Source organism: Salvelinus alpinus, chromosome 5, assembly GCF_045679555.1.
Source record: "Salvelinus alpinus chromosome 5, SLU_Salpinus.1, whole genome shotgun sequence".
NCBI lineage: Eukaryota > Metazoa > Chordata > Actinopteri > Salmoniformes > Salmonidae > Salvelinus > Salvelinus alpinus.
This window is the reverse complement of record NC_092090.1, coordinates 75837720-75861939: the sequence shown is the minus strand read 5'-3', so window position 1 is coordinate 75861939 and position 24220 is coordinate 75837720. Positions and strand designations below refer to the sequence as shown.

At 42.9% G+C, this 24220-nt stretch overlaps 2 protein-coding genes across 9 annotated transcripts; one reads left to right on the top strand and one right to left on the bottom strand.

Annotated features, from left to right (window-relative positions):
* Positions 1 to 435: 435 nt before the first annotated feature.
* Positions 436 to 9962, bottom strand: LOC139576811 (indoleamine 2,3-dioxygenase 2-like). Of its 3 annotated transcripts, XM_071403313.1 has the most exons (10): positions 9805 to 9961; positions 9153 to 9248; positions 8628 to 8747; positions 3096 to 3214; positions 2968 to 2982; positions 2685 to 2784; positions 2347 to 2464; positions 2198 to 2249; positions 1389 to 1537; positions 436 to 1087 (listed from the first exon to the last, which is right to left on the bottom strand). In XM_071403313.1, exons 1-10 carry the CDS (start codon positions 9895 to 9897, stop codon positions 723 to 725), a joined length of 1227 nt encoding a protein of 408 aa, XP_071259414.1. In that variant the 5' UTR covers positions 9898 to 9961; the 3' UTR covers positions 436 to 722. The 3 variants fall into 3 exon arrangements, with proteins under 3 accessions (XP_071259414.1, XP_071259415.1, XP_071259416.1); XM_071403314.1 differs by lacking the exon at positions 9153 to 9248 and having other exon boundaries at positions 9805 to 9962; XM_071403315.1 differs by lacking the exons at positions 8628 to 8747; positions 9153 to 9248 and having other exon boundaries at positions 9805 to 9959.
* A 1078-nt stretch (positions 9963 to 11040) lies between these two features.
* On the top strand, positions 11041 to 23420 carry LOC139576810 (rho-related BTB domain-containing protein 2-like). 6 transcript variants are annotated; one of them, XM_071403307.1, is made up of 12 exons: positions 11043 to 11114; positions 11724 to 11812; positions 11909 to 12030; positions 14714 to 14915; positions 15253 to 15356; positions 15464 to 15649; positions 15895 to 16838; positions 16922 to 17040; positions 17285 to 17435; positions 18551 to 18639; positions 18827 to 18932; positions 19115 to 23420. In XM_071403307.1, the coding sequence occupies exons 3-12, from the start codon at positions 11969 to 11971 to the stop codon at positions 19318 to 19320; spliced, it is 2169 nt and encodes a 722-aa protein (XP_071259408.1). In that variant the 5' UTR covers positions 11043 to 11114; positions 11724 to 11812; positions 11909 to 11968; the 3' UTR covers positions 19321 to 23420. The 6 variants fall into 6 exon arrangements, with proteins under 6 accessions (XP_071259407.1, XP_071259408.1, XP_071259412.1 ...); XM_071403306.1 differs by having other exon boundaries at positions 11041 to 11114; positions 11724 to 12030; XM_071403310.1 differs by lacking the exon at positions 11043 to 11114 and having other exon boundaries at positions 11159 to 11768.
* The last annotated feature ends 800 nt before the right edge of the window (positions 23421 to 24220 follow it).

Below are 24220 nucleotides of genomic sequence, written 5' to 3'. Positions count from 1 at the left end.
GATGTTTTCAGCGGCAGGGACTGTGAGACTAGTCAGGCTCGAGGCAAAGATGAACGGAGCAAAGTATAAAGAGATCCTTGACGAAAACCTGCTCCAGAGCGCTTAAGACCTCAAACTGGGGTGAAGGTTCACCTTCCAACAGGACAACGACCCTAAGCACACAGCCAAGATAATGCAGAAGTGGCTTTGGGACAATTCTCTGAACATCATTGAGTGAACCCGATCTAACATTTCTGGAGAGACCTGAAAATAGCTGTGCAGCAAAGCTCCCATCCAACCTGACAGAGCTTGAGAGGATCTGCAGAGAGGAATGGGAGAAACTCCCCAAATACAGGTGTGCCAATCTTGTAGTGTCATACCCAAGAAGACTCAATGCTGTTATCACTGCCAAAGGTGCTTAAACAAAGTACTGATTAAAGGGTCTGAATACTTATGTAAATGTAATATTTGTCTTTGTTTTTTCTTTGTCATTATGGGGAATTGTGTGTAGATCGATGAGAAAAAAAGCTGTTTAATCAATTTTAGAATAATACTTAAACATAACAAAATGTAGAAAAAGTGCAAGATTTCTTGCATGACAGTTTTCTGACTCATGCAGGAATTGGGGATTGTGGTATGAGCACAGTCGGTCTGGACTAGTCATCCGATACATATTTTACATTCTATTTTAGATTAAATTAAGAAATTAGTGGTTGCATTTAATGGAAATGAACACTGATGGTTTAAATTGAGACGTCCCGTGTGCGGTCCCTTACAGTCTTTAGGAAGCTCATGATGCCCGAGCCGCCGGTGCCCGTCTCCTCCAGTGCCGTGGGCGCCCTGCTGACAGTCTCCTCCTGGGAAATGTTCCCCTGGTTTCGGAGCTGTCGGGCACGGGCAGCGGGCACAGTGATGAAGCGGCTGACCACGTTGATGTGGTAGCTGCGGAGGGCAAGCAGCTTGGTCACACAGAGCTGGAAGGCTGCGGTCAGCGGCTCACAGGCCTGCTGCTGGACAAAGCCTCGCAGGGAGGGCTGCAGAGAGATGTCCTGGATCAGACGCTTGTGGGAAGGGGGCATGTAGTTCCTCATACGGGTCAGAAAGGCACCTGTACAAGTAGATAGCACATTCACCCTCACTGGAAATGACATCTTTAGGATTCCTAAGTATAAAAAATATGTCTATGTAGAATAAAATGCCATGCCAAAGCATTTTGGAGACATCTGTATAACACGGGACGTGTTACAACTCTTTGTGGTTCTAAGTGAACATTTCCTTATTACATAAGAAAAGGCCTGTTAAAAAGTATGTGTTAATGCAGCCATTCATATCTCTGCATAACATTGATGGATTTTTGTGTGGTAATATTTTTTCTGTGCACCGACTCTTCTGGACCTTTGCTTTCTTACCACTCTTTGCTTCATGTTTGACACCCAGCAGCTCATCAAAGCAGTGCAGCAGACTGCTCTGGGCAGCACTCCCACCAGAATACTCCATAGGCTCTGCCTGGACGCCCTCATACACCAACCCAGCTGGCATGGAGGAGTTGTCTTTCCACCTGACCAACACACATACAGGTATATAATACACTGAGTATACAAAACTGTTAAGAACACCTGTTCTTTCCCTGACATAGACTGACCAGGTGAATCCAGGTGAAAGCTCTGATCCCTCATTGATGTCACGTGTTAAATCCACTTCAATCAGTGTAGATGAAGGGGAGGTGACAGGTTAAAGAAGGATATCTAAGCCTTGAGACAAATGAGACATGGATTGTGTATGTGTGACATTCAGAGGGTGAATGGGCAAGACAAAAGATGTAAGTGCCTTTGAACAGGGTATCATAGTGGGTGCCAGGAACACTGGTTTGTGTCAAGAACTGAAATGCTGCTGGGTTTTTCACGCTCAACAGTTTCTAGTGTGTATCAAGAATGGTCCACCACCCAAAGCACATCCAATCAACTTGACACTACTATGGGAAGCATTGGAGTCAACATGCGCCAGCTTCCCTGTTGAATGCTTTTGACACCTTGTAGAGTCCATGCCCAGACAAATTGAGGCTGTTCTGAGGGAAACTCAATATTAGGAAGGTGTTCCTAATGTTTGGTATTCTCAGTATATAGTCATAAATTACATGTATATTATATGCGTCATTAACTTTTGTCAGACATAAAAACTAATTTTATATCGTCTAGGCCTAGGGGTATTCAGTACCTACCCAGACAGATAGATCCTCATAATGCCATAGAAGACTTCGGGTTTGACATACACTGGAACAACATAAGAGACATCTATATGCTGAGAATGCAGGTGAACTGTGCTGAATGTCAATGCAGTAAAACATCTCATCTGTTTCAGCTGTAGTACCATGCATCAGTTTAAGTGCATCTGTCATGCCCTGAATGGCCTGGCTGAATTCCTCTAGTGCTCTGGTTACAGTCTCAGCATCACCGCACTGGACCCCGTTAATAACCAAAGGAATACTCTGAAACACAACAAAGCATCACAAATCAACATAATACTATGGATATTATCTGCTCAGTTATGTGAGCTACTGTAGTATTTGTATTTGTGTGTCTTGTCTATTTTGTCTTTACTAGTCACAACTAAAAGACCACTGTTTCCTCTGACGGTTTCATGCCTGTCCTTCTCAGAATGTGCAATACATGTGTGACCAACTGGACATGTGATTATACAGCTCCAACCTTAATGGCTGGCACTGCAGCCAGCTCCACCAGCAGAGTGACCATGAAGAACCCTCTCACATTGTCCCCACCAGGTAGCGTGACAAGCAGTTCCAAGTTCCTGGGAAAGCGATGAAAACAACAACAATCACCAAGGCCACAATGACAGCTGGTAAGAAGTCAAAGTTCCAGCAAACATTTTATGAGATTTTCAAATTGCATTAGCTAACAAACAAAGACTATTGGAATGTGTGGAATCTACAAAGACAGCTTGTTGGGATCAGTTATTCAAGGCGATACTTACTCCATGTCAAACAGTCTGGTATGGAAGATGAGGTGGTGACATGAAAAATAAACACATTTTCCTTAAATATCACTGACAGACAAAAATAGAATTGTATAACAGGAGACCCTTGAGTATTCTAATCTTACCCCTGTGGATCCCTCTTCCTCCAGTTAGCCAGTACTGCGTCTGCATGGGTAAGGATGGGAGGAAGTCCTAGGCGCTGAGACACCTCACAGTATGGAATGGCCAGGTTGCGGGGAAGCATCTTATGGGAGATAAGAGTTCATATCAGAGGGACTTGCTGTTATATAACAGCTGATACTCAGTGTATTGCATGATGACTGGGGTTATGTTTACAGATAGCCAATGTACATACAGTAAGTCCCTAATGTGCATGGATCTAGTAATGATTTATTGCTCTTTGTATCCCTGGTACCATCTCCAATTCGCACAGATCCACAGATGACGCAATCTCTATTGTAATCCACACTGCCCTTTCCCACCTGTACAAAAGGAACACCTATGTGAGAATGCTGTTCATTGACTACAGCTCAGCGTTCAACAACATACTGCCCTCCAAGCTCATCACTAAGCTAAGGACCCTGGGACAGGATCCTAGACTTCCTCACAGACCACTTCCAGGTGGTGAGGGTAGGCAACAACAAATCCGCCACGCTGACCCTCACGGGAGCCCCTCAGGGGGCGTGCTCAGTCCCCTCCTGTTCTCCCTGTTCACCCACGACTGTGTGGCCACGCACGACTACAACATAATCATTAAGTTTGCCAACAACACAACGGTGGTTGTGTTTTGATTCCAACAAGCTGTTTCCAATAAGCTGTCTTTGTAGATTCCACACACGACTCCAACACCATCATTAAGTTTGCCGATGACACAACAGTGGTAGGCCTGATCACCAACAACGATGAGACAGCCTATAGGGAGGAGGTCAGAGACCTGACCGTGTGGTGCAAGGACAACAACCTCTCCCTCAACGTGATCAAAACAAAGGAGATGATTGTGGACTACAGGAAAAGGAGGACCGAGCACGCCCCCATTCTCATCGATGCGGTTGCAGTGGAGCAGGTTGAGAGCTTCAAGTTCCTTTGTGTCCACATCACCAACAAACTAACATGATCCAAGCACACCAAGACAGTCATGAAGCGGGCATGACAAAACCTATTGCCCGTCCGGAGACTGAAAAGATTTGGCATGGGTCTTCAGATACTCAAAAGGTTTTACAGCTGCACCATCGAGAGCATCCTGATGGGTTGCATCACTGCCTGGTATGGCAACTGCTCAACCTCTGACCGCAAGGCACTACAGAGGGTAGTGCGTACAGCCCAGTACATCACCGGGGCCAAGCTTCCTGCCATCCAGGACCTCTATACCAGGCGGTGTCAGAGGGAGGCCCTAACAATGTTCAAAGACTCCAGCCACCCTAGTCATAGACTGTTCTCTCTGCTACCGCACGGCAACCGGTACCGGAGTGCCAAGTCTAGGTCCAAGAGGCTTCTAAACAGCTTCTACCCTCAAGCCATAAGACTCCTGAACGTCTAATCAGATGGCTACCCAGGCTATTTGCATTTCCCCCCTTTTACGCTGCTGCTACTCTCTGTTATTATCTATGCATAGTCACTTTAATAACTCTACCTACATGTACATATTACCTCAATACCGGTGCCCCCGCACATTGACTCTGTACCGGTACCCCATGTATATAGCCCTGCTATTGTTATTTACTGCTGCACTTTAATTATTTGTTATTCTTGTCTCTTACTTTTTTTGTGGGGGGGGGGGGTATTTCCTTAAAACTGCATTGTTGGTTAAGGGCTTGTAAGTAAACATTTCACTGTAAGGTCTACACCTGTTGTATTCGGCGCATGTGACAAATACAATTTGATTTGATTTGATTTTGTATGCCTGATCACTGACGACGATGAGACAGCCTATAGGGACGAGGTCAGAGACCTGGCATTGTGGTGCCAGGACAACATCATCTCCCTCAATGTCAGCAAGATAAAGGAGCTTATCGAGGACTACAGGAAACAATATTTACATCGACGGGCCTGTAGTAGAGCGGGTCGAGAGATTCAAGTTCCTCGGTGTCCACATCACTGAGGACCTATCATGGTCCAAATACACCAACACAGTCGTGGAGAGGGTATGACAACGCATCTTCCCCCTCAGAAGACTGAAAAGATTTGGCATTGGCCCTCAGATCCTCAAACTGTTCTACAGCTGCACCATTGAGAGCATCTCGACTGGCTGCATCACCCCTTTGTATGGCAACTGCTTGGCATCTGACCGCAATGTGCTACAGAGAGTAGTGCGTACGGCCCAGTACATCACTGGGGCCAAACTCCCTGCTATCCAGGACCTCTGTACCAGGCGGTACCGGAGTGCCAAGCCTGTAACCAAATGGCACCTGAACAGCATCTACGCCCAGCGTCTACCCAGACTATTTACATTGACTCCCTTTATTATTTATTCCTTTACCGTTTTGCACTGCCTTCCTTGCACATGCTCTATGCACACTCACTAGACTCTACCTACACACTCACACTATACACGCACACTCACTAGACTCTACCCACACACTCACTACACACATACACACTCACTAGACTCTGCCCACACACACACACACACACACACACACACACACACACACACACACACACACACACACACACACACACACACACACACACACACACACACACACACACACACACACACACAAACACTACACTCTACACTCTACACTCTACCCACACACTCACACATACAACACACACATTCACTAGACTCTACCCACACACTCGCACACACACTACTCATATACACACTCACTAGACTCTGCCCACACACACACACACACACACACACACACACACACACACTAGAGTCTACCCACACACTCACACATGCAACACACACATACTAGACTCTACCCACACACTCACACATACAACACACACACATACACATTCACTAGACTCTACCAACACCCTCACACATACTACACTGACACTCCAACTCACACACACACTACATACGCTCACACACACAAAACACACACACACCCATGCATATTGACGCCACACACACACACACACACACACACACACACACACACACACACACACACACACACACACACACATACACACACACACACACTAGAAAGTGTAGACACACTTTCACATTTCACATATGCTGCTGCTACTGTTTATTATACAGGTCATTCGGAAAGTATTCAGACCCCTTTACTTTTTCCACATTTTGTTACGTTACAGAATTATTCTGAAATTGATTCAATTGTACCCCATAATGAAAAAGCAAATAGTGTTTAGACATTTTTGCAAATGTATATTTAAAAAAAGAATGGAAATATCACATTTACATAAGTATTCATACCCTTTACTCAGTACTTTGTTGAACCACTTTTGGCAGTAATTACAGCCTCGAGTCTTCTTGGGTATGACGCTACAAGCTTGGCACATCTGTATTTGAGGAGTTTCTCCCATTATTCTCTGCAGATGCTCTCAAGCTCTGTCAGGTTGGATGGGGAGCGTCGCTCCACAGCTATTTTCAGGTCTGTCCAGAGATGTTTGATCGGATTCAAGTCCGGGATCTGGCTGGGTCACTCAAGGACATTCAGAGACTTGTCCCAAAGATACTCCTTCGTTGTCTTGGCTGTGTGCTTACGGTCGTTGTCCTGATGGAAGGTAAACCTTCGCCCCAGTCTGAGGTGCTGAGCACTCTGGAGCAGGTGTTCATCAAGGATCTCTCTGTACTTTGCTCCATTCATCTTTCCTTCGAGCCTGACTAGTCTCACAGTCCCTGCCGCTGAAAACATCCCCACAGCATGATGCTACCACCTCCATGCTTCAACGTAGGGATGGTGCCAGGTTTCCTCCAGATGTGCCCCTTGGCATTCAGGTCAAAGAGTTCAATCTTGGTTTCATCAGACCAGAGAATCTTGTTTCTCATGGTCTGAGAGTCCTTTATGTGCCTTTTGGCAAACTCCAAGCGGGCTGTCATGTGCCTTTTACTGAGGAGTGGCTTCCGTCTGGCCAATCTACCATAAAGGCCCGATTGGTGGACTGCTGCATGAGATGGTTGTCCTTCTGGAAGGTTCTCCCATCTGCACAGTGGAACTCTGGAGCTCTGTCAGAGTGACCATCGGGTTCTTGGTCACCTTCCTGACCAAGGCCCTTCTCCCCTGATTGCTCAGTTTGGCTCGGCGGCCAGCTCTAGGAAGAGTCTTGGTGGTTCCAAAATTCTTCCATTTAAGAGTGATGGAGGCCACTGTGTTCTTGGGGACCTTCAATGCTGCAGAAATGTTTTGGTATCCTTCCCTAGATCTGTGCTTCAACACAATCCTGTCTCAGAGCTCTAAGGACAATTCCTTCAACCTCATGGCTAGGTGTTTTCTCTGACATGCGCTGTCAACTGTGGGACCTTATATAAACAGGTGTGTGCCTTTCCAAATCTTGTCCAATCAATTGAATTTACCACCAGTGGACTACAATCAAGTTGTAGAAACATCTCAAGGATGATAAATGGAAACAGGATGCACCTGAGCTCAATTTCAAGTCTCATGGCAAAGGGTCTGAATATGTATGTAAATAAGGTATTTCTGTTTTTATTTTTAATACATTTGCAAAAGTTTCTAAAAACCTGTTTTCGATTTTGTCATTATGTGGTATTGTGTGTAGATTGAGAATATATTTTTTCATGTAATCAATTTTAGAATAAGGCTGCAACGTAGCAAAATGTGTAAGAAGGAAAGGGGTCTGAATACTTTCCGAATATACTGTATATCCTGATTGCCTAGTCACTATGACCCTACCCACATGTACATACTGTCACGGTTTTCTTCCTGGGGTGAAGGAGAGGACCAAAATGCAGCGCGGCTAGTGTTCAACATGTTTAATTAGATGAACAAACGGTAACACTAATACAAATAACAAAATAACAAATGAGAAAACTGAGACAGACCTATCTGGTGCAGAACACAAACACAGAGACAGGAAACAATCACCCACAAAATCCCAACACAAAACAAGCCTCCTATATATGATTCTCAATCAGGGACAACGATTGACAGCTGCCTCTGATTGAGAACCATATTAGGCTGGACACAGAAATAGACAAACTAGACACACAACATAGAATTCCCACCCAGCTCACGTCCTGACCAACACTAAACAAGCAAAACACATAAGAACTCTGGTCAGGACGTTACACATACTGTATTACATCAACTACCTCATTCCCCTGCATATTGACTTGGTACTGGTACTGCTTGTATATAGCCTCGATATTGTTATTTATTGTGTTACTATTTCCTTTTTTATTTAGCAAATATTTGTCTTACTTTTTAACTCTGCACTGTTGGGAATGGGCTCTTGAGTAAGCATTTCACTGTAAAGTCTACACCTGTTGTATTCGGTGCATGTGACCTAGAAACATTTATTTTATTTGATGATTTGATCTCAAACCTGAAGGTGCCAAAGTGGCTGAATAATTTGACCTTTGATCAAATTAAATTTGATCAGCAATTTTTTCACCTGCTGTGATTTTAGAAGAAAATAATCTAACGGTTACATGTGTCTCTCTTCCCACTCCAGGTCCAGAATATTCCTAATAAGAAGGGTTGGTGAAAAACCTTGACTGTGTCATCCTCCCCCTCCTGCCACACGTAACCCATGGTCATCACACTCAGGGCCAAGTGGGCCAGACGCAGCTCTCTGTGGCTCCCCAGGAATTGGGTGTTCAGCAGGGGCATCTGAGGGAGTAAGTATAAAAATGGAGCTGACACTACAGTCTATCACGTATAAATGTTAGTCATTATTAATACACTATGCTTGAAATATTACACATTACCCATTTTACTTTGTTAGATATTTGAATGCTTCAGGCTATGTAATGAATCAATGAAATGAATTATCTTCATAATCAAACCAGATGTATCTTTTGTCATCATCTCTTCACACATGAAGTCACACATTGTTATTAACAGTGTGGAACTGTCACCAAAAGCTATTGAACTTGTAAATCTATTTAATTTCCACAGTTTAATGTCTTCCAAACCAAGTTGGTAGAATTCAACCAGGTGGTAGAATTCCATTCCCCCTATTTCACCCCTTGTTACTTACTGATCAGCTGAGCTTTACAGTATAGACAGCTTTACCTTGAGAATGTGGGAGCGCAGCATGTGAGAGTAAATGAGCTCTGTAACATGCTGGGCAATGTCCATCCAGGGCTGGTAGTATGGCGGCAACTCTGCCTTTAGGGTATTGAGTCATATTGAAAAGTGTCAAGGTATTGTCCTGGTTTGGAATGCTCTCATCTGCACTCCAAATTCAAACGCCAATGCAGTCTAGAGCAGGGCTCTCCAACCCTGTTCCTGGAGAGCTACAGTCCTGTAGGTTTTCACTCCAACCCTAATCTAGCCAGCTGATTCTAATGATTACAGTAACTGGTTGATATGCAGAATCAGATTAGTAACAACTGGGGTTGGAGTGAAAAACCTACAGATGGATAGCTCTCCAGGAACAGGGTTGGAGAGACAAAAAATACCAATACCAAACTACCCACACAAAAAAACACAGCTTGATTTGGGGTCTCAGGTAAATGAATGTCACTGTGTGAGGCTAAGAAAGTTATAACCTGCCAACCACATATCAAAAGTAATCAATGCTATTTACTTTACACTTACTTTCATTCAACAAACAAAAACTAATGACTATAAGCAGGAGCAGCAGACCTAATGAGATTCAGCAAATACCAACTATTGACTGACACCAATTACAAATTCAATTGGTATCCATTGAAATACCTACCAGAGGTGCAGGGAGGATGAAGCCATATTCCTCAGAGACATGGTAGGGGTCCAAAGAGAAAGGCTTCTGTGAGTCTGTGATAGTAGAGGCCATGGGGGCTGAACGAGGGCAGTTTGAATGATCCGGTAAGTATGCAAAGTGAGAGTCCAGGCAGACCTCAAACTGTCTGGACCCCAGCACAGAGTTCACTTGTAAACCGTGTCAACAAAAATCTGCTTACACAACTTTTCTCTTTACCTTTAGCCACACTATTGCACAATGGTCTCATATCATTATGAGTTAGTAGTTCTAGGGTCGAGACATGCTTTTGGCCTTGTGATCTAGTTTGACCTGTACTGGCATCAATCTATAAACATGTCTATGCGAGAAATGTTATGCTCAATCAATATCGCATTCTGATTACCAGTGATGACAAAATAGCAGCTTACATAGACGTGAACAAAATAGTAATGCACCAGCCTCATCTAGTGGAATAGATAACACATTACAATGGTTAGAATAACATGGTGGACACATTTCGGTACTTATTCACATATGTCAATTAACATATGCAATGTCATTGTCTCAAACAATGTCTTGATTAGGGTTACTGTAGTCAAAAACACACATGTGTTTATGAAAGTCAATAACTAATTAGTCCTTCCCAAAGGGGGTTACTGTTAACAATAGCTGTTTACTGTAAGATGAGAGTGTGTACCGATATGGGTGCGATGCATCCTCTGGCACATTATTGTTATCTAAAAACATTGTGTCAGGACAATTTTTCAATCTATAGAAAATACATTACTAACTGTCATTACACAATTATACCATTTTGGTGTATCCAGTAGGCCTACTCTGGATTTTCTTTCCACACAAGGACATTTAACAATGTGGAAAATTACTGCTCTGGGTAAGTTCATAGAAACTTTCAACTCTAAAGGTCAAATGTAATTTAATCTTCCTGTTCTCTCAACAAAGTTAAAATATACCAAAACATGTGACTTTGTGTGTGTGTGTGTGTGTGTGTGTGTGTGTGTGTGTGTGTGTGTGTGTGTGTGTGTGTGTGTGTGTGTGTGTGTGTGTGTGTGTGTGTGTGTGTGTGTGTGTGTGTGTGTGAGTGAGTGAGTGAGTGAGTGAGTGAGTGAGGGAGGGAGGGAGGCAAAAAAGGAAAGGGAGGGGGTGACAGCATGCCTCAGAGAGAGAGAGAGAGAGAGAGGCAGACAAAAAAAGGAAAGGGGGGGGGTGCAATATTGAAAGTGGAAGGATGAGTGACCATTCTTTCTTAAACAAACTAAGGTGCAGTGTTTGGCCAGTCCACAAGAGAACAGGTAAGGAGCTTAAAATAATTTTCAAACAGTATTTATGATGCCTGTGGGTGTTTAAAATGTTTTAAAGTGTATACAATATTGTTTATACATGCTATGCTTTGAGTTAGGTTAGAACTTGCCAAATGAGATCAATTCATGAGACATGGTTAAATTGCAAATATTTTATTTATTTTTGGAAGGTTTTATGTTATGTGAACAGAATACTTGAGAGGAAAAAAAACAACCGCATTGAATGATCATAAAATCTTATTACAATTTCAGGACCATATTGACTCACAGTGCCACATCATGGCAGTCATGGCAACTTTAAAGTCCACTCAGATCACATCCCATTATGTTTGCAATAGCCTACGATTTTAAGAGATATATATAGTTTATTGCTTATCTCAGACATAATATTTGGAGTTTAGTCATTAACCGTAATAATGATCTGTACAGTAGCCGAGCTGAGACTAAAAGTCTTTACAGTAGAATCTGAATCAGAAGATACAGCAGCTAAATAGCCTACGTTTGGATTGAATGGGATTTGCGGGAGATTTGCAGTGGAGCGCTGTTTTGTAATGAATAGGGGTTTTATTGGTGCGCGTGCCTCTATAATAAATTACGTAGGTGACTGGAGCTGGTTCTTTGACGCGGAGTGGCCTGCGGTTGACGGTGAAGACGGACTCATGTAGACTACCAGTGTCCTCAGGCACACGGTGATGATATCCTTATTATTTTTTACCAAGTATACTTTTTTTGGTGACTTTAGCGGCGTGGCCGCTATTTAATCCCATATATTTAATTCCCTATAGTTATCCTTGCTGCGAAAATGACGTTCAACCCAGGCTACGGTAGGGTGCTAGCCGCATCCGATGGAGCCCTCTTCTCAGTCTCAAACATTGGTCAATCCGATGCACCATTTCCTTATGTTGAGGTAAGGAGACATTTTGGCCAAATGCGCAACGGGATAGGCCTTTGGGTTAGTAACCTATAATAGCCTATACTAATCTAACATTTTGGCATGCACCTCAATAACACAAAATGGCACAAGGAAGGAACCTCTGGGTGTTACGTAACGGTGGCGCTGAATGACCAGTGACTCGGCTTGATGGAAATAGCTTTTGTAGCAAGCTTGGGTGAATGTTATTAGCTAAACCCTTTATAATTTGCTGACCTGCACGTATGGTCAGTTCTTGGAGCGGATATAGCCTATAGTATAGTTATATTATAAAGAGGCTATCATATGGTCTGTAAAGAGGCTATCATATGGTCTGTATGGCTAAGTTATCTAATTAATGGAATCCTCTGAAATAATGAGTTTTTTTAGGCTATGATATATCAAACGTACTAGTTATATCAGTCTAGTTTGCATCTAAGGCTGCCTAACTCAAAGGGGCCATAGGCTCATGAGAATCTATACGTCCATAATATAACGAAATAACTATGGAATTCTTCTTTGCACACAAGATAGTGCTAGACTTGTTGTTGTATAGGCTATTCTATGACAGACAGTATTTGGTTGCATCACCCCGGCATTAGACAGAGGTCTGAACTGCAGCTAAAGTACCTCGGTTGAGTTCTTGCTAAATTATGATTGATGACGTGGCTATTTGTTAAGCGCAGACTGTTGCCAAATAGCCAACATTACCAACGAGAGAAAATTGCATTGAGGAGTAGGTTGGCAATCCACCCCAGAATTCAGCTTTGCCGCCGTCGAAGTTCGCAGCCTTCTTCCATTCAGGAACATAATATTGAAGCTATTTTATATGAATTGGCGTGCTGCAGATAGCCTACTAACTACATTGTGCGAGGATCTAATAGCCCTATATTGGAACCCACAAAGACCAAGCATAACCAGCCAACGGTACAGCCATGCAGAGTGGATACTCGAATTTCGTCGAAACACAACTTCATCATGTTTCGCGCCCTGATTGTCAAAGACGGTGACATTGTTGCAACTCATAGTTGCGGAGGTTGTCTGGGTATTTTGAATTGACATTTTATTAACGAATTAAGCTACGGCGGTGTAGTAGCTGGCTTGATATGTTATTACATTTTTCCCCTCGTGGTCCAGTCTGGCTCATGTCTGGCCACATTGTTTACGTTTTTGCGCGTGGCTGTCAGTCTACTTTGTAAAGGTCATTCAGTTGCCATACCCCTGTTACCGTAGGGTAGGGTATGACACAGAAGCAAATCTGGTTCCCTTGGAAACTGGATAACGAGATCAGCAAACACTATTTTTCTAGACGTGGATAGAGGGTCTGACTGTCTGTCTGAACTAATTATGTTAACGACAATTTTCTTGGATCCTAGACTGATCTAGGTTAGATTTTTGTTGGGGGGGAGCTTGCTAAGACACTGCCAAGGAGGGGCTCTTTATCAAATAATGCTTAGATGATTGAATGTATAAATTCATCAAGAGACAGATGTCAGTGTGAGTATTTTTGTCCAAAAGAAAGAAGTTTGACATTGCCAGGCCTATTGGTAAGGCCATGGCTGAATTTATTGAAATATTTGTTTTGGTTGCAAGTGCTTTATACAGAACTGTGATTTCATCTGCATTATTGCATAATGGCACCGTGGTCTGTTTAATTTGATCAAATATGTATCTCATGGGGTAACAATGTGAATCATATTATATTTTGTTATGTTGAAAGTGGCTTATTTTGGAGAGAGATTGTGATCCTATAACACATTGTTCTGGGAAATGGAATGTCCTCTCCTTTCAGTATAACTTAGTATGTAAGTCTGCATAAAACACAGGGAAACACAAAATGACAAGACACAGATACTGCCTGAGTATAACCCAGATGCTAGACAAATTAATTTAGCAGAGTCTGCTTATTTTTAGGAACACATCCTACTTCACTTCCAGAACTCTGAAATCCCCAGCGTGTCTCTTGAAATGAAAGAGTAAGGAACGTCAGGGACCTTCTGAATTGGCACAGGCACTCAGCCAGGCAGCCACATCACTGGGGCCGAGCTCCCAGCCATCCAGGACCTCTATACCAGACGGTGTCAGGCCATAAAAATGTTCAAAGACTACAGCCACCCAAGTCATAGACTGTTTTCTCTGCTACCGAATGGCGAGCGGTACTGATACAACAAGTCTAGAACCAACAGGACATTGAACATCTTCTAGCCCCAAGCAATAAGACTGCTAAATAGACTGCTAAATAGTATTTGCACTAACTTTTTTGTCTCATCACATATGCCGCTGCAACTGTTTATTATCTGTGACTATATTCCTAGTTATATGTACATATCTACCTCAATTACCTCGTACCCCTGCACATCGACTCGTTACTGGTTCCCTGTGTATCATTGTGTATTATGTGTTTTATTACGTGTTCTGTTATTTCTCAATTTTCTTTCTCTGCATTGTTGGGAAGGGCCCGTAAGTAAGCATTTCACTGTTAGTCTACACCTGTTGTTTACGAAGTATGTGACAAATAAAATGTTATTTGATTGCAGTATTGATACTTGATGGGTTCAGAGGGGTCGTGATGAGGTGCAATGTTTTTAACAAGCTCCTCAGTACCTCTGTGATATTTGATATCTCCAGTTGATTATCCCTTTGGAATTTTATCAAACTCTGCTTTCCTCTGCCCTGACAGGCCCCAGTTGATGGATTCTGACATGGACTATGAGAGGCCAAATGTTGAGACTATCAAGTGTGTGGTGGTAGGGGACAACGCTGTTGGGAAGACCCGCCTTATCTGTGCCCGGGCCTGTAATGCCACACTCACTCAGTACCAATTGCTTGCTACACATGTACCCACTGTCTGGGCCATAGACCAGTACAGAGTTTGCCAGGAGGTGAGTGGTGGAGTTCTCTGGTTTTGATGGTTAATTAATGAAAAGCTTTATCTGTTTGTCTGTTTTCTCTATTGTGGCTACGTTTTAGGTAATGGACTGCATGGGGTTTGAAATGAACTGTTTGGTCCACCAGCAACTTGACGGTGAAGGAAAACAATACTGAAATCCTCTGTTTTAAGTGCTACAGTTGGGTAAACCGTTGTTGCACATTAACAAACCTGCAAGACACCCAAGATATCTTGGGCTTAGCACATTAGGCTGGTGGGCAGGTGTTAGTTTCACACCCTGCAGTTGTTGGTAATATCCATGCATGTGATAGATATGTCTCTCTGGTCAGGTTCTGGAGCGATCTAGGGATGTGGTGGATGACGTCAGTGTGTCGCTGCGGCTCTGGGACACGTTCGGGGACCATCACAAGGACCGACGCTTTGCGTATGGAAGGTGAGATCAACTGACCTTGTTTACTCATGCAAGTCATGTACTGGTGCAGAGTAAAGTAAGTGGACCTTTCCTGTAGGTCCCTTCCGTAACCCCACTCGTCATTGCAGGTCGGATGTGGTGGTTCTGTGTTTCTCCATCGCCAACCCCAACTCCTTGTACCATGTGAAGACCATGTGGTACCCTGAGATCAAACATTTCTGCCCCCGGGCTCCAGTCATCCTGGTAGGCTGCCAGCTGGACCTGCGCTACGCTGACCTGGAGGCAGTCAACAGGGCACGACGGCCACTAGCAAGGTGCCCTACAAGTCCAGTGCTTTCAATCTAAAGCAGTGCTTTTCATCTCAAGTTAAAGTTGATAGCCTGTGATTGATAGATTCACTGTGTCACCATTAGAAATGTAGGTACCACTTTGTACTAAGATTTGTAAACAATATACAATGTTATTTATCCTCATGCTGCTCTGAATCATGTTAATTTAGTCCGTAAACTCACTTAACCTTTGGCCTCTTTTTGGCCTCATTTATGGTCATATCTTCCAGACCCATTAAATACAATGAGATTCTGCCTCCAGAGAGGGGCCGTGAAGTGGCCAAAGAGCTGGGAGTGCCGTACTATGAGACCAGCGTTGTGGCTCAGTTTGGAGTAAAGGACGTATTTGATAACGCCATCCGGGCCGCCCTAATCTCACGACGCCACCTGCAGTTCTGGAAGTCACACCTGCGCAATGTGCAGCGGTCCCTCCTCCAGGCCCCCTTCCTGCCTCCCAAACCCCCACCACCCATCATCACTGTGCCACCTCCCCCCACCACCACTGAGGAACATCCTGGCCGTCTTCTAGAGGACCCCCTGTGTTCCGATGTCATCCTGGTCATACAGGAGAAGCAGAGAATCTTCGCCCACAAGATCTACTTGGCCACGTCCTCCTCCAAGTTCTATGACCTCTTCATCCTGGACGCCCGGTCTGAGGAGACTGAGCGGCCCCCACGCGCCACCGCTCTGTCTGGCCGTGAGATGCTGATGCGTGCTGCCAGCTTTGATGTGTGTGAGAGCCCTGACGAAGGTGACAGGGCCAACCTGCGGGCCTGCACCAGTGACGGCACCCTGAGGGACTCTGAAGGGGGCCGGAGGGGCAGACTGCTGTCTACCTGGAGCAGGGCTTTTGTCAGCATCCAGGAGGAGATGGTGGATGACCCAGTGACCTACAGCCCCAGGCCTATGACCGTGGTGCACATGGACCAGTCCATGCAGCTGGGGCCCTTCCGCGCTGTGCTGCGCTACCTGTACACTGGTCAGCTGGACGAGCACGAGAAGGAGCTAATGCACATCGCACACATTGCTGAGCTGCTGGAGGTCTTTGACCTGCGCATGATGGTGGCCAATATCCTTAACAACGAGGCCTTCATGAACCAGGAAATCACCAAAGCCTTTCATGTACGGCGCACCAACAGAGTCAAAGAGTGCCTGGCCAAAGGCACCTTTTCTGGTGAGCGCACATCATAATACTGAGGGATTTTGTACACTCTGTGTTTCTCCTTGGATGCTGTATGATTTCTCTTTGTGTTCCAGATGTAGTGTTCAAGCTGGATGATGGAACGATCATGGCCCATAAGCCCCTGCTCATCTCCAGCTGTGACTGGATGGCAGCTATGTTTGGGGGGCCCTTTGTGGAGAGCTGCACCAAAGAAGTAAGTCAATTCTTTACACCCTCTCACTGGAGTTAGTGTGCGCCACTATATTACATTTTTGTGCACAATAACAAGACCTTCTGCAAGTCACCTGAATAACCAGCCTGAATAACCAGCCTGAATAACCAGCCTGAATAACCAGCCTAAATAACCAACCTAAATAACCAAACACACAAGATCACAGTAGAATACACTAGTGAATAGGAACGGGAAGAAGGATGTCGATCTGTGCCTTTTGTCTCAGGTGCTGTTTCCTAACACGACTCGCAGCTGTATGAGGGCTGTGCTGGAGTACCTGTACACTGGGCGCTTCTGTTCCCGCACTGACCTGGATGCCATGGAGCTCATTGTTCTTGCCAACCGTCTTTGTCTCCCACACCTAGTTGCACTAACGGGTATCTACTTGTTTTTGAGCACACCCTCATACACAAAGCCACATCTGTGCAACACTAGACATGCACACTTATAGTTTAACACACACTTCCCTCTCTTTTTCCTTCTCTTCATAGTGTCTATTACGCTAATATGTGTGTTGAGAGAGTTGTTTCTGTTACTTGAATAATTCTGTTGCAAGTTAGATTTGGCAATGTGCACAGTGACAGACTGGGTTTTATAGGATAGGATGATCTTCAATGTCCCAGAAGGAAAAATTGTCTTAGACACATTACTGCTGTAAACAAAATAGCCTCTGTACATTACACACTCAACATAATATATACACTACATATTACTCTTATTATACATTTTGTACACTTCTCATATAGCCAAATACATAATACGTTGCACATTCCCTTATATTCTGTCAGTGGTGTACTAACATAGCTCAGGTTGACTTACAGTATTGCTGTTTCGGTATTTGATGGACATAGGAAGGAAGGAGTGCTTATACAGTATCTGTTCAGCTTACAAGTAGGGACCCTATAGCGTCTGCCTGAGGGGAGGAGTTGATACTCAGAGTGAAGTACATGGGAGGGATCAGAAATGATGCTACCTCACACCCATGACCTTCATGGCAGTTTGTATCAGGTGGGCAATTTGAGATTTCAGTTGAATATCTCTATGACCGCATGGTAGATCAGGATAATTATTTTCTGTCCAACTCCAAAAAGCCATAGGAAGTAGAGGTGTTGTTGGACTCTGGAGCAGACACTCTTTACTTGGACCTTCCAGCTCAGCACATTGTCCATATATACACCCAGGTACCTGTACAAACTAACCTGTGCTATGTTGGCATTGTGGACAACCACAGGCACATGGTCACCAACAGATTTGGGGTCAAACACTATCTTCTCTGTTTTCTTTACATTAAGGATGAGATGGTGCTCATCACACCACTTGACAAACCTTTGAATTTCTGACCTGTACACAGTAGTATCAGCATGTTTATACATCAGACCAAGAATGGCGGTATCATCAGAAAACCTGACAATACAATTATCATAATTACTGCAAATTATTATTATTATTCTGTTGTTCTTGGGATACCCTGCACGTTATGCCTCTGTTTCAGAACTCTACACAGTGACAGTGCTGATGGAGGCTGCTATGATGGGGGCTGATATTGACGGAGATGTGCTGTTATACCTGGAGATGGCTCAGGTAAGATGGAGGCCTTGTTCCTATTCCAATTCCATGAGTGTATTTATTCTTTATACTGTTTTTCTCCAATCTCACAAGTGTTTCTATTTCTAATGCTAATTTCTTTAACAAGTGTTACACTTTTAAATGTAAAAAGTTAGCACGTGTGGAATAAGGTCTTCTATAATATCGTGTGTCTCTCTGGCAGTTCCATTGTGCCCAACAGCTAACTGGCTGGTGCCTTCACCACATCTGCACCAACTATAATAGTGTGTGCCGCAAGTTTCCTCGAGACATGAAGGCCACGTCTACAGGTAATGCAAGTGAAATACTAACTAAAGAGGCCTGTATGTGCGTGAAACTACGACTGTCATTTGAATCTCCCCTTTACATCAATGCAGGATTTATAGAGAAGTTATCATTATATGAAGCATTTGTGTCTGCACATCTGTCTGCATTTGATGTTGCTTAAGCTGTTGAGCCATGCCTCTTGCAGACAACCAGGACTACTTTGAGAAGCACCGCTGGCCACCAGTGTGGTTCCTGAAGGAGGATGACCACTACCAGAGAGCAAGGAAGGAGCGGGACAAGGAGGACTACCTGTACCAGAGGAGACAGTGTAAACGCAAGTGGCTCTTCTGGAACTTTCCCTCTTCTCCCTCTGCCAACTCCGCCTCTTCTGGTTCCAATGCTGTCGTCTGATTGGCACTCAGGTTATAGGCAAGGCCCTCTGGGGGGATCTGTAGAGATGACTTGGGAAAGTGGAGAATCAGCACTGTTGGCCAGACACTAGGCCCACTCATTCAGGCCCTCACCTCTCCCTCCCTCATTTCTGTTTTGCATCTGCAGCCAAGCTACACTCCCCCAGGTTTGCAGGGTCAGCTAAATCCGATAATGAACGAAATTAGTGTCTTTCTTTTTGTGTTAGCATATCCATGCAAAGACAATGAAGCTTAAACCTTAAAGATCAGTGACTTAAACCTTATGAACAAGGCAAGGTAGATGGTGCTGGTGACTGCTCAATATGTTGTTGATATTCCTGCATACACCACCAGGGGGAGAACTGAGCAAGTTATGAAGGGGCTTTGCTTCAAACTGTGATCCTAAGCTCATGATAACCATTGACTGACTTGAATTGACAACCAAGTGCTTATCAGCTGCAACAGGCATAGCAAAGACCAATGACCAGCAAAGTAACACAGAAATCAAATCTCAGTGATAACACTTTCTTGCCCTTAAGTGTTTGCACAATCTACCAAACCAGGATGTGTACAGTACAATTATAATCACTCAACCAGAAATATCAACAAAATGCATTAGGTCTGCATTAAGATGAATCTATTCAAGTCATATAGGACATCCCCTTAGATCATCTGACTACTGGGAACCACTAAGTCTGTCCCGAATTACGACTTAAATGAAAACAGAGGAGATTTGACTCCTGTCCTCTTTTGTACAGTTATTGTATATTGCATTTTTCTGTACAACTTGCACAGCTGACATTGATGTGAGTGTATACACGACCCCTGTGTTGTGACGTGTGGCTACATGTCAGAAAAGGGCTTTCTTTTACACGGCCACATTTGTCTTTTGACAAGATGCAAGAGAACCTGAATCACAGAGTATTGTTCAGCATTTGCTTTTGAAACGCCAACAAACACAAACAAAGCTCACCACTATGTGTTGCAACAATGGAATAGCTTTGCACTACCAAGTTTCCTTTTCCTTAAAATCGTCAATTGTACCTTATCAGGACAGTCTGATATATTTATCCCCGTATCTTGGACCCCACAGCTTTATGGTGAATGCCACTATCAACCGGAACATTCTACATTATAGCAATGGATCTGGTGCATTTCAGAAACCAATAGGCCAACTCTTGGACTTGGAGAATCCACATGTACAGCAGTTCCCCTCTTGGACGGTGGTGTCTTAGGCTTGTCTGTCTGTAATGGCAGTGACCTTGCCTTTTAGAAGTTTGACATTATGCTTATAGGGTATCCCTGTGATTGCATGTCATTGGTTATTTCAGACGTACACATACAGGAGACTGTCTCGTGTCTGGGTATAAATTCCTCCTCACACCCTGCTACTGGACTCTTCTCAAGAGAGGTGAGAGCACCACCTGTATATATCAGCATTCTGATGAGAAGAGCACCGAGGCCATTACAGTACTGGACACACATGTGTCTGACAAGCTTCAAACAGTCTAAATGGGCTTGGAGAGATGATCATAGGATGAGAAAAATAACAGCACTACAAGACAAGTTGATAGGAAGATGAATTTAAATCCTCAGTGTACGCTGAAGAGATATCTGAAGAGGATGTTTATATCCCTGTTGTCATTTCACCAACGACAACCCACAGTATTGTTTTGATTTATAAGCATGGTGCTCATTTATTATTGTGAGTATTTACAGCAGGTGTATATCAAAAGTGGATTACTGATTTCTGGCAACACTTTACATTAAGTTGTCTCCATTGCAGTGCCCTGGAATTACTATGGAATGCCGGTGGTGACCAGAAATAATAACAAAATTTGACTTGTTTCACACACATAATTATGAATGCTGCTAACTTATCAAGGAAATTGAAAATCCATGTTGTTTTGCGCTATTTGGGCAACTTATTGTAAGGTGTGATAGTCTACTAGATTTTGTTTGTTTTATGGATAGTTTTTTCAGATTTCTCCAGTGCTTGTGCTGACCTCCGGTTACATGTATGGTATGCAGGCAAACTGCTTTCAGATCAAAAGAAGTGGCTCTATGGCTTGAGAAGGAAAATATGACACAGAGCACCCTCCCAGCCAATATACATTATTGTCAAGAATTTGCTTGTAAAAAGATATATATATATATATATATATATATATATATATAAAATAATAGATTGTAGACATATCTTTTTGTAAGATAATGTAAGTTACTTGTAGGATATTGTTCTCCTTCATGCACTTAGAAAATATAGCCTACATCCCTTATGACATCACTAAAACGAGCTTTACAGTCATTTAAATGCCATGAATCCACTTACAAATCTAACATGATATCTCAGAATGTTGTTTAAATGCTCAATTATACAAATAGACTGCATGTACAAGGCTCATATAGATGTGTCATCTGTAATTTAAGGTATAGATTATGGTAGTGCAGGAGCACAAGGCAGTAGCTTTACATTTTTAGATCAAGTTCATATGTGATTTGTTGCTATAATCTAATTGAAAAAGGCAGGTTTGACATGTGTATCTTGTAAAAGGATTAATCACTTGGCATACCATCCCAACTCATAATCACTTGGATCATTCTGTATTGCACTGGACATCCGAGTATGTAGGCTTGTTTAGTCGTCAATGTTCTGTTTTTACCAAGTAGTGAAATTATTCCTTGTTTTGGAATTGTTGGTCTGTAAAATGGTTTTGTTGTGTTTTGTCAAATTGGTAAATGCATCAATGAACCACTGTCTCACTTTGAAATATTGTATTAATCATATATTTTAACAAATTTACCCTTAGAAGATGTATGTTTTGAATCAGGCCTTTGTTCCTTTTTTTCTTTTTTTTCCATTCCACTTGACAATCCGCATTTACATGCTGTGGTTGAAATGCATTTGAGTTGATATCTCAATTAACCCTCTTCTGCTAATGCACTGCATCCAAGAAGACACCTCATGCCTTAATGTATAGTGTGTGAGAGACATTGAATGTAGATATTGTTACTGTGGTCACTAGTTTGTGTGTACTAAAGATGTGTCAATGCACCATGGTACTGAAGGCTTTGTTTATGTGTAAGTGTACATATCTGAGTGTGGCATTAATGTGTGTACACTTGAAAGCATTGTGAGCCTGTGCTTTTGTTAATTTAGACAATGTTTTGATTTAATATTTTCATTCTCTGATCGGAATGTTTAGTAGTAAACCACTTTTCACCACACCAATAGACTAACACGATGACAAGCCCGCTCTAGAAAACACATTAATCAATTACAAAAGTCAGCACATCCCCATCAAATTAATGCAGAGAATACCAATTCTAATTTGTTTTCTGATCATTAACTTCACTATGGAGAAATATCAGTATTATCATTACAATGGATGGCATTGACTTGGTGTGGGAATTAGAAGTTGGATTATAAATCAAAAACATAGATAATGGCCAATTGTTTTACAACTGCCTGTTATAATGTGGCCGAGAAAATAAAACAAGCTTTTAGCTGTACATATTTCAACATAGATACTAGCTGAATTTGTACACTATGCAGGACATAGGCATACCAGTGTTGTTTAAACCATAAATGCACATTGCATTATGTAGACTGAGAGCCTTAGCTTTGATTTTCATCGAATTGTATAAGGGGGTATGACATGTACACAGCTCATATTCTTAGACGAGTAGGCAACTTCAGGTGTTAATTGCAAATATATTATGACTAGATAAAAATAAAGTTATAACTCAGAACTTTTAAAGCCCTTTTCCATGTGTTTAGGTGCTATATCACTGCTGCAGAGAAGCACAAACCAAAGGGAGCTTGTAGCAGTACCAGGACACCAATCTGCTGCACAATCAGTTGCATAGTTATAAACAAGACTTGTATTGAAATGGTTGAATTCAAAACTTGAATCTTTTCTCAGTGTTTATAGCCTGGTCTGACATTTTTGCTCGTCAACAGGTATTTATTTTTGTTGTTATGGAGAGTTACAGATGTTTGTATTGTTTGTTAGGAGCTGTAGATCTTGAGTTCTGTAGCATGTGTTCTTGAAATGTGTAAATAGTGTTTATGTAATAAATATAAAGTAGCAGCCTGCACACAGATGTCTTTGTGTATGACTCAGATCCTATAGAAAGTGGTCCAATCACCAAACAGGGTGTTGATTACCGTAATGATCTGACTTCTCCAGTCATCTAGGCAGGGCCGGTTCTAGCATTTCTGGGGGACTTAAGCCAGATTTGGTTCGGGGGCGCCCCACCTCGCTGCAAAATATTTTAATGGCCCCTGTCATGACAGCAGATAGAAAAATGTACGTTTTTAAAGTAAATTTTCTGCAATTCTACACATTTTGTCATGGGGCGGAGGGAAATTTCTGAAATGTTATTACTAATTGAATGCAATTCTAATCATTTTGCAGTTTTAAACTCCCACGAGCGGAAATTAACTTTCTTTCAGCTGAAAGACGATGCCCATAGCTTACCCACGATTTTGCAAAAGGATTTAAGTCAATAAGTCATAGTTTTAGTCAAAGATTGATATATTTGGGGTTGAAGTTGGAAATCCGAAGTGGTAACTTGGGAAATTTTCTGTGCCAATGCCGTGTGTTTCCTCTATGATATGACCTGCTAATACTTTTCAGGGCTGGGTTTTATTTGAATGGCATTGTTTCTTCATCAGAAACACCTGCAAAGTTCTTCCTCTTCGACAGTCGCAACTAAGCTGAGCAATATAATAAATTATCTTCGGCTGAGCCGAACAGCTTTTCCTGCTCGTCGAACATCTCATTCCAAAATCATGGGCATTAAAGTGGAGTTGGTCCCCCATTTGCTGCTATAACAGCCTCCACTCTTCTGGGAAGGCTTTCCACTAGATGTTGGAACATTGCTGCGGGGTCTTG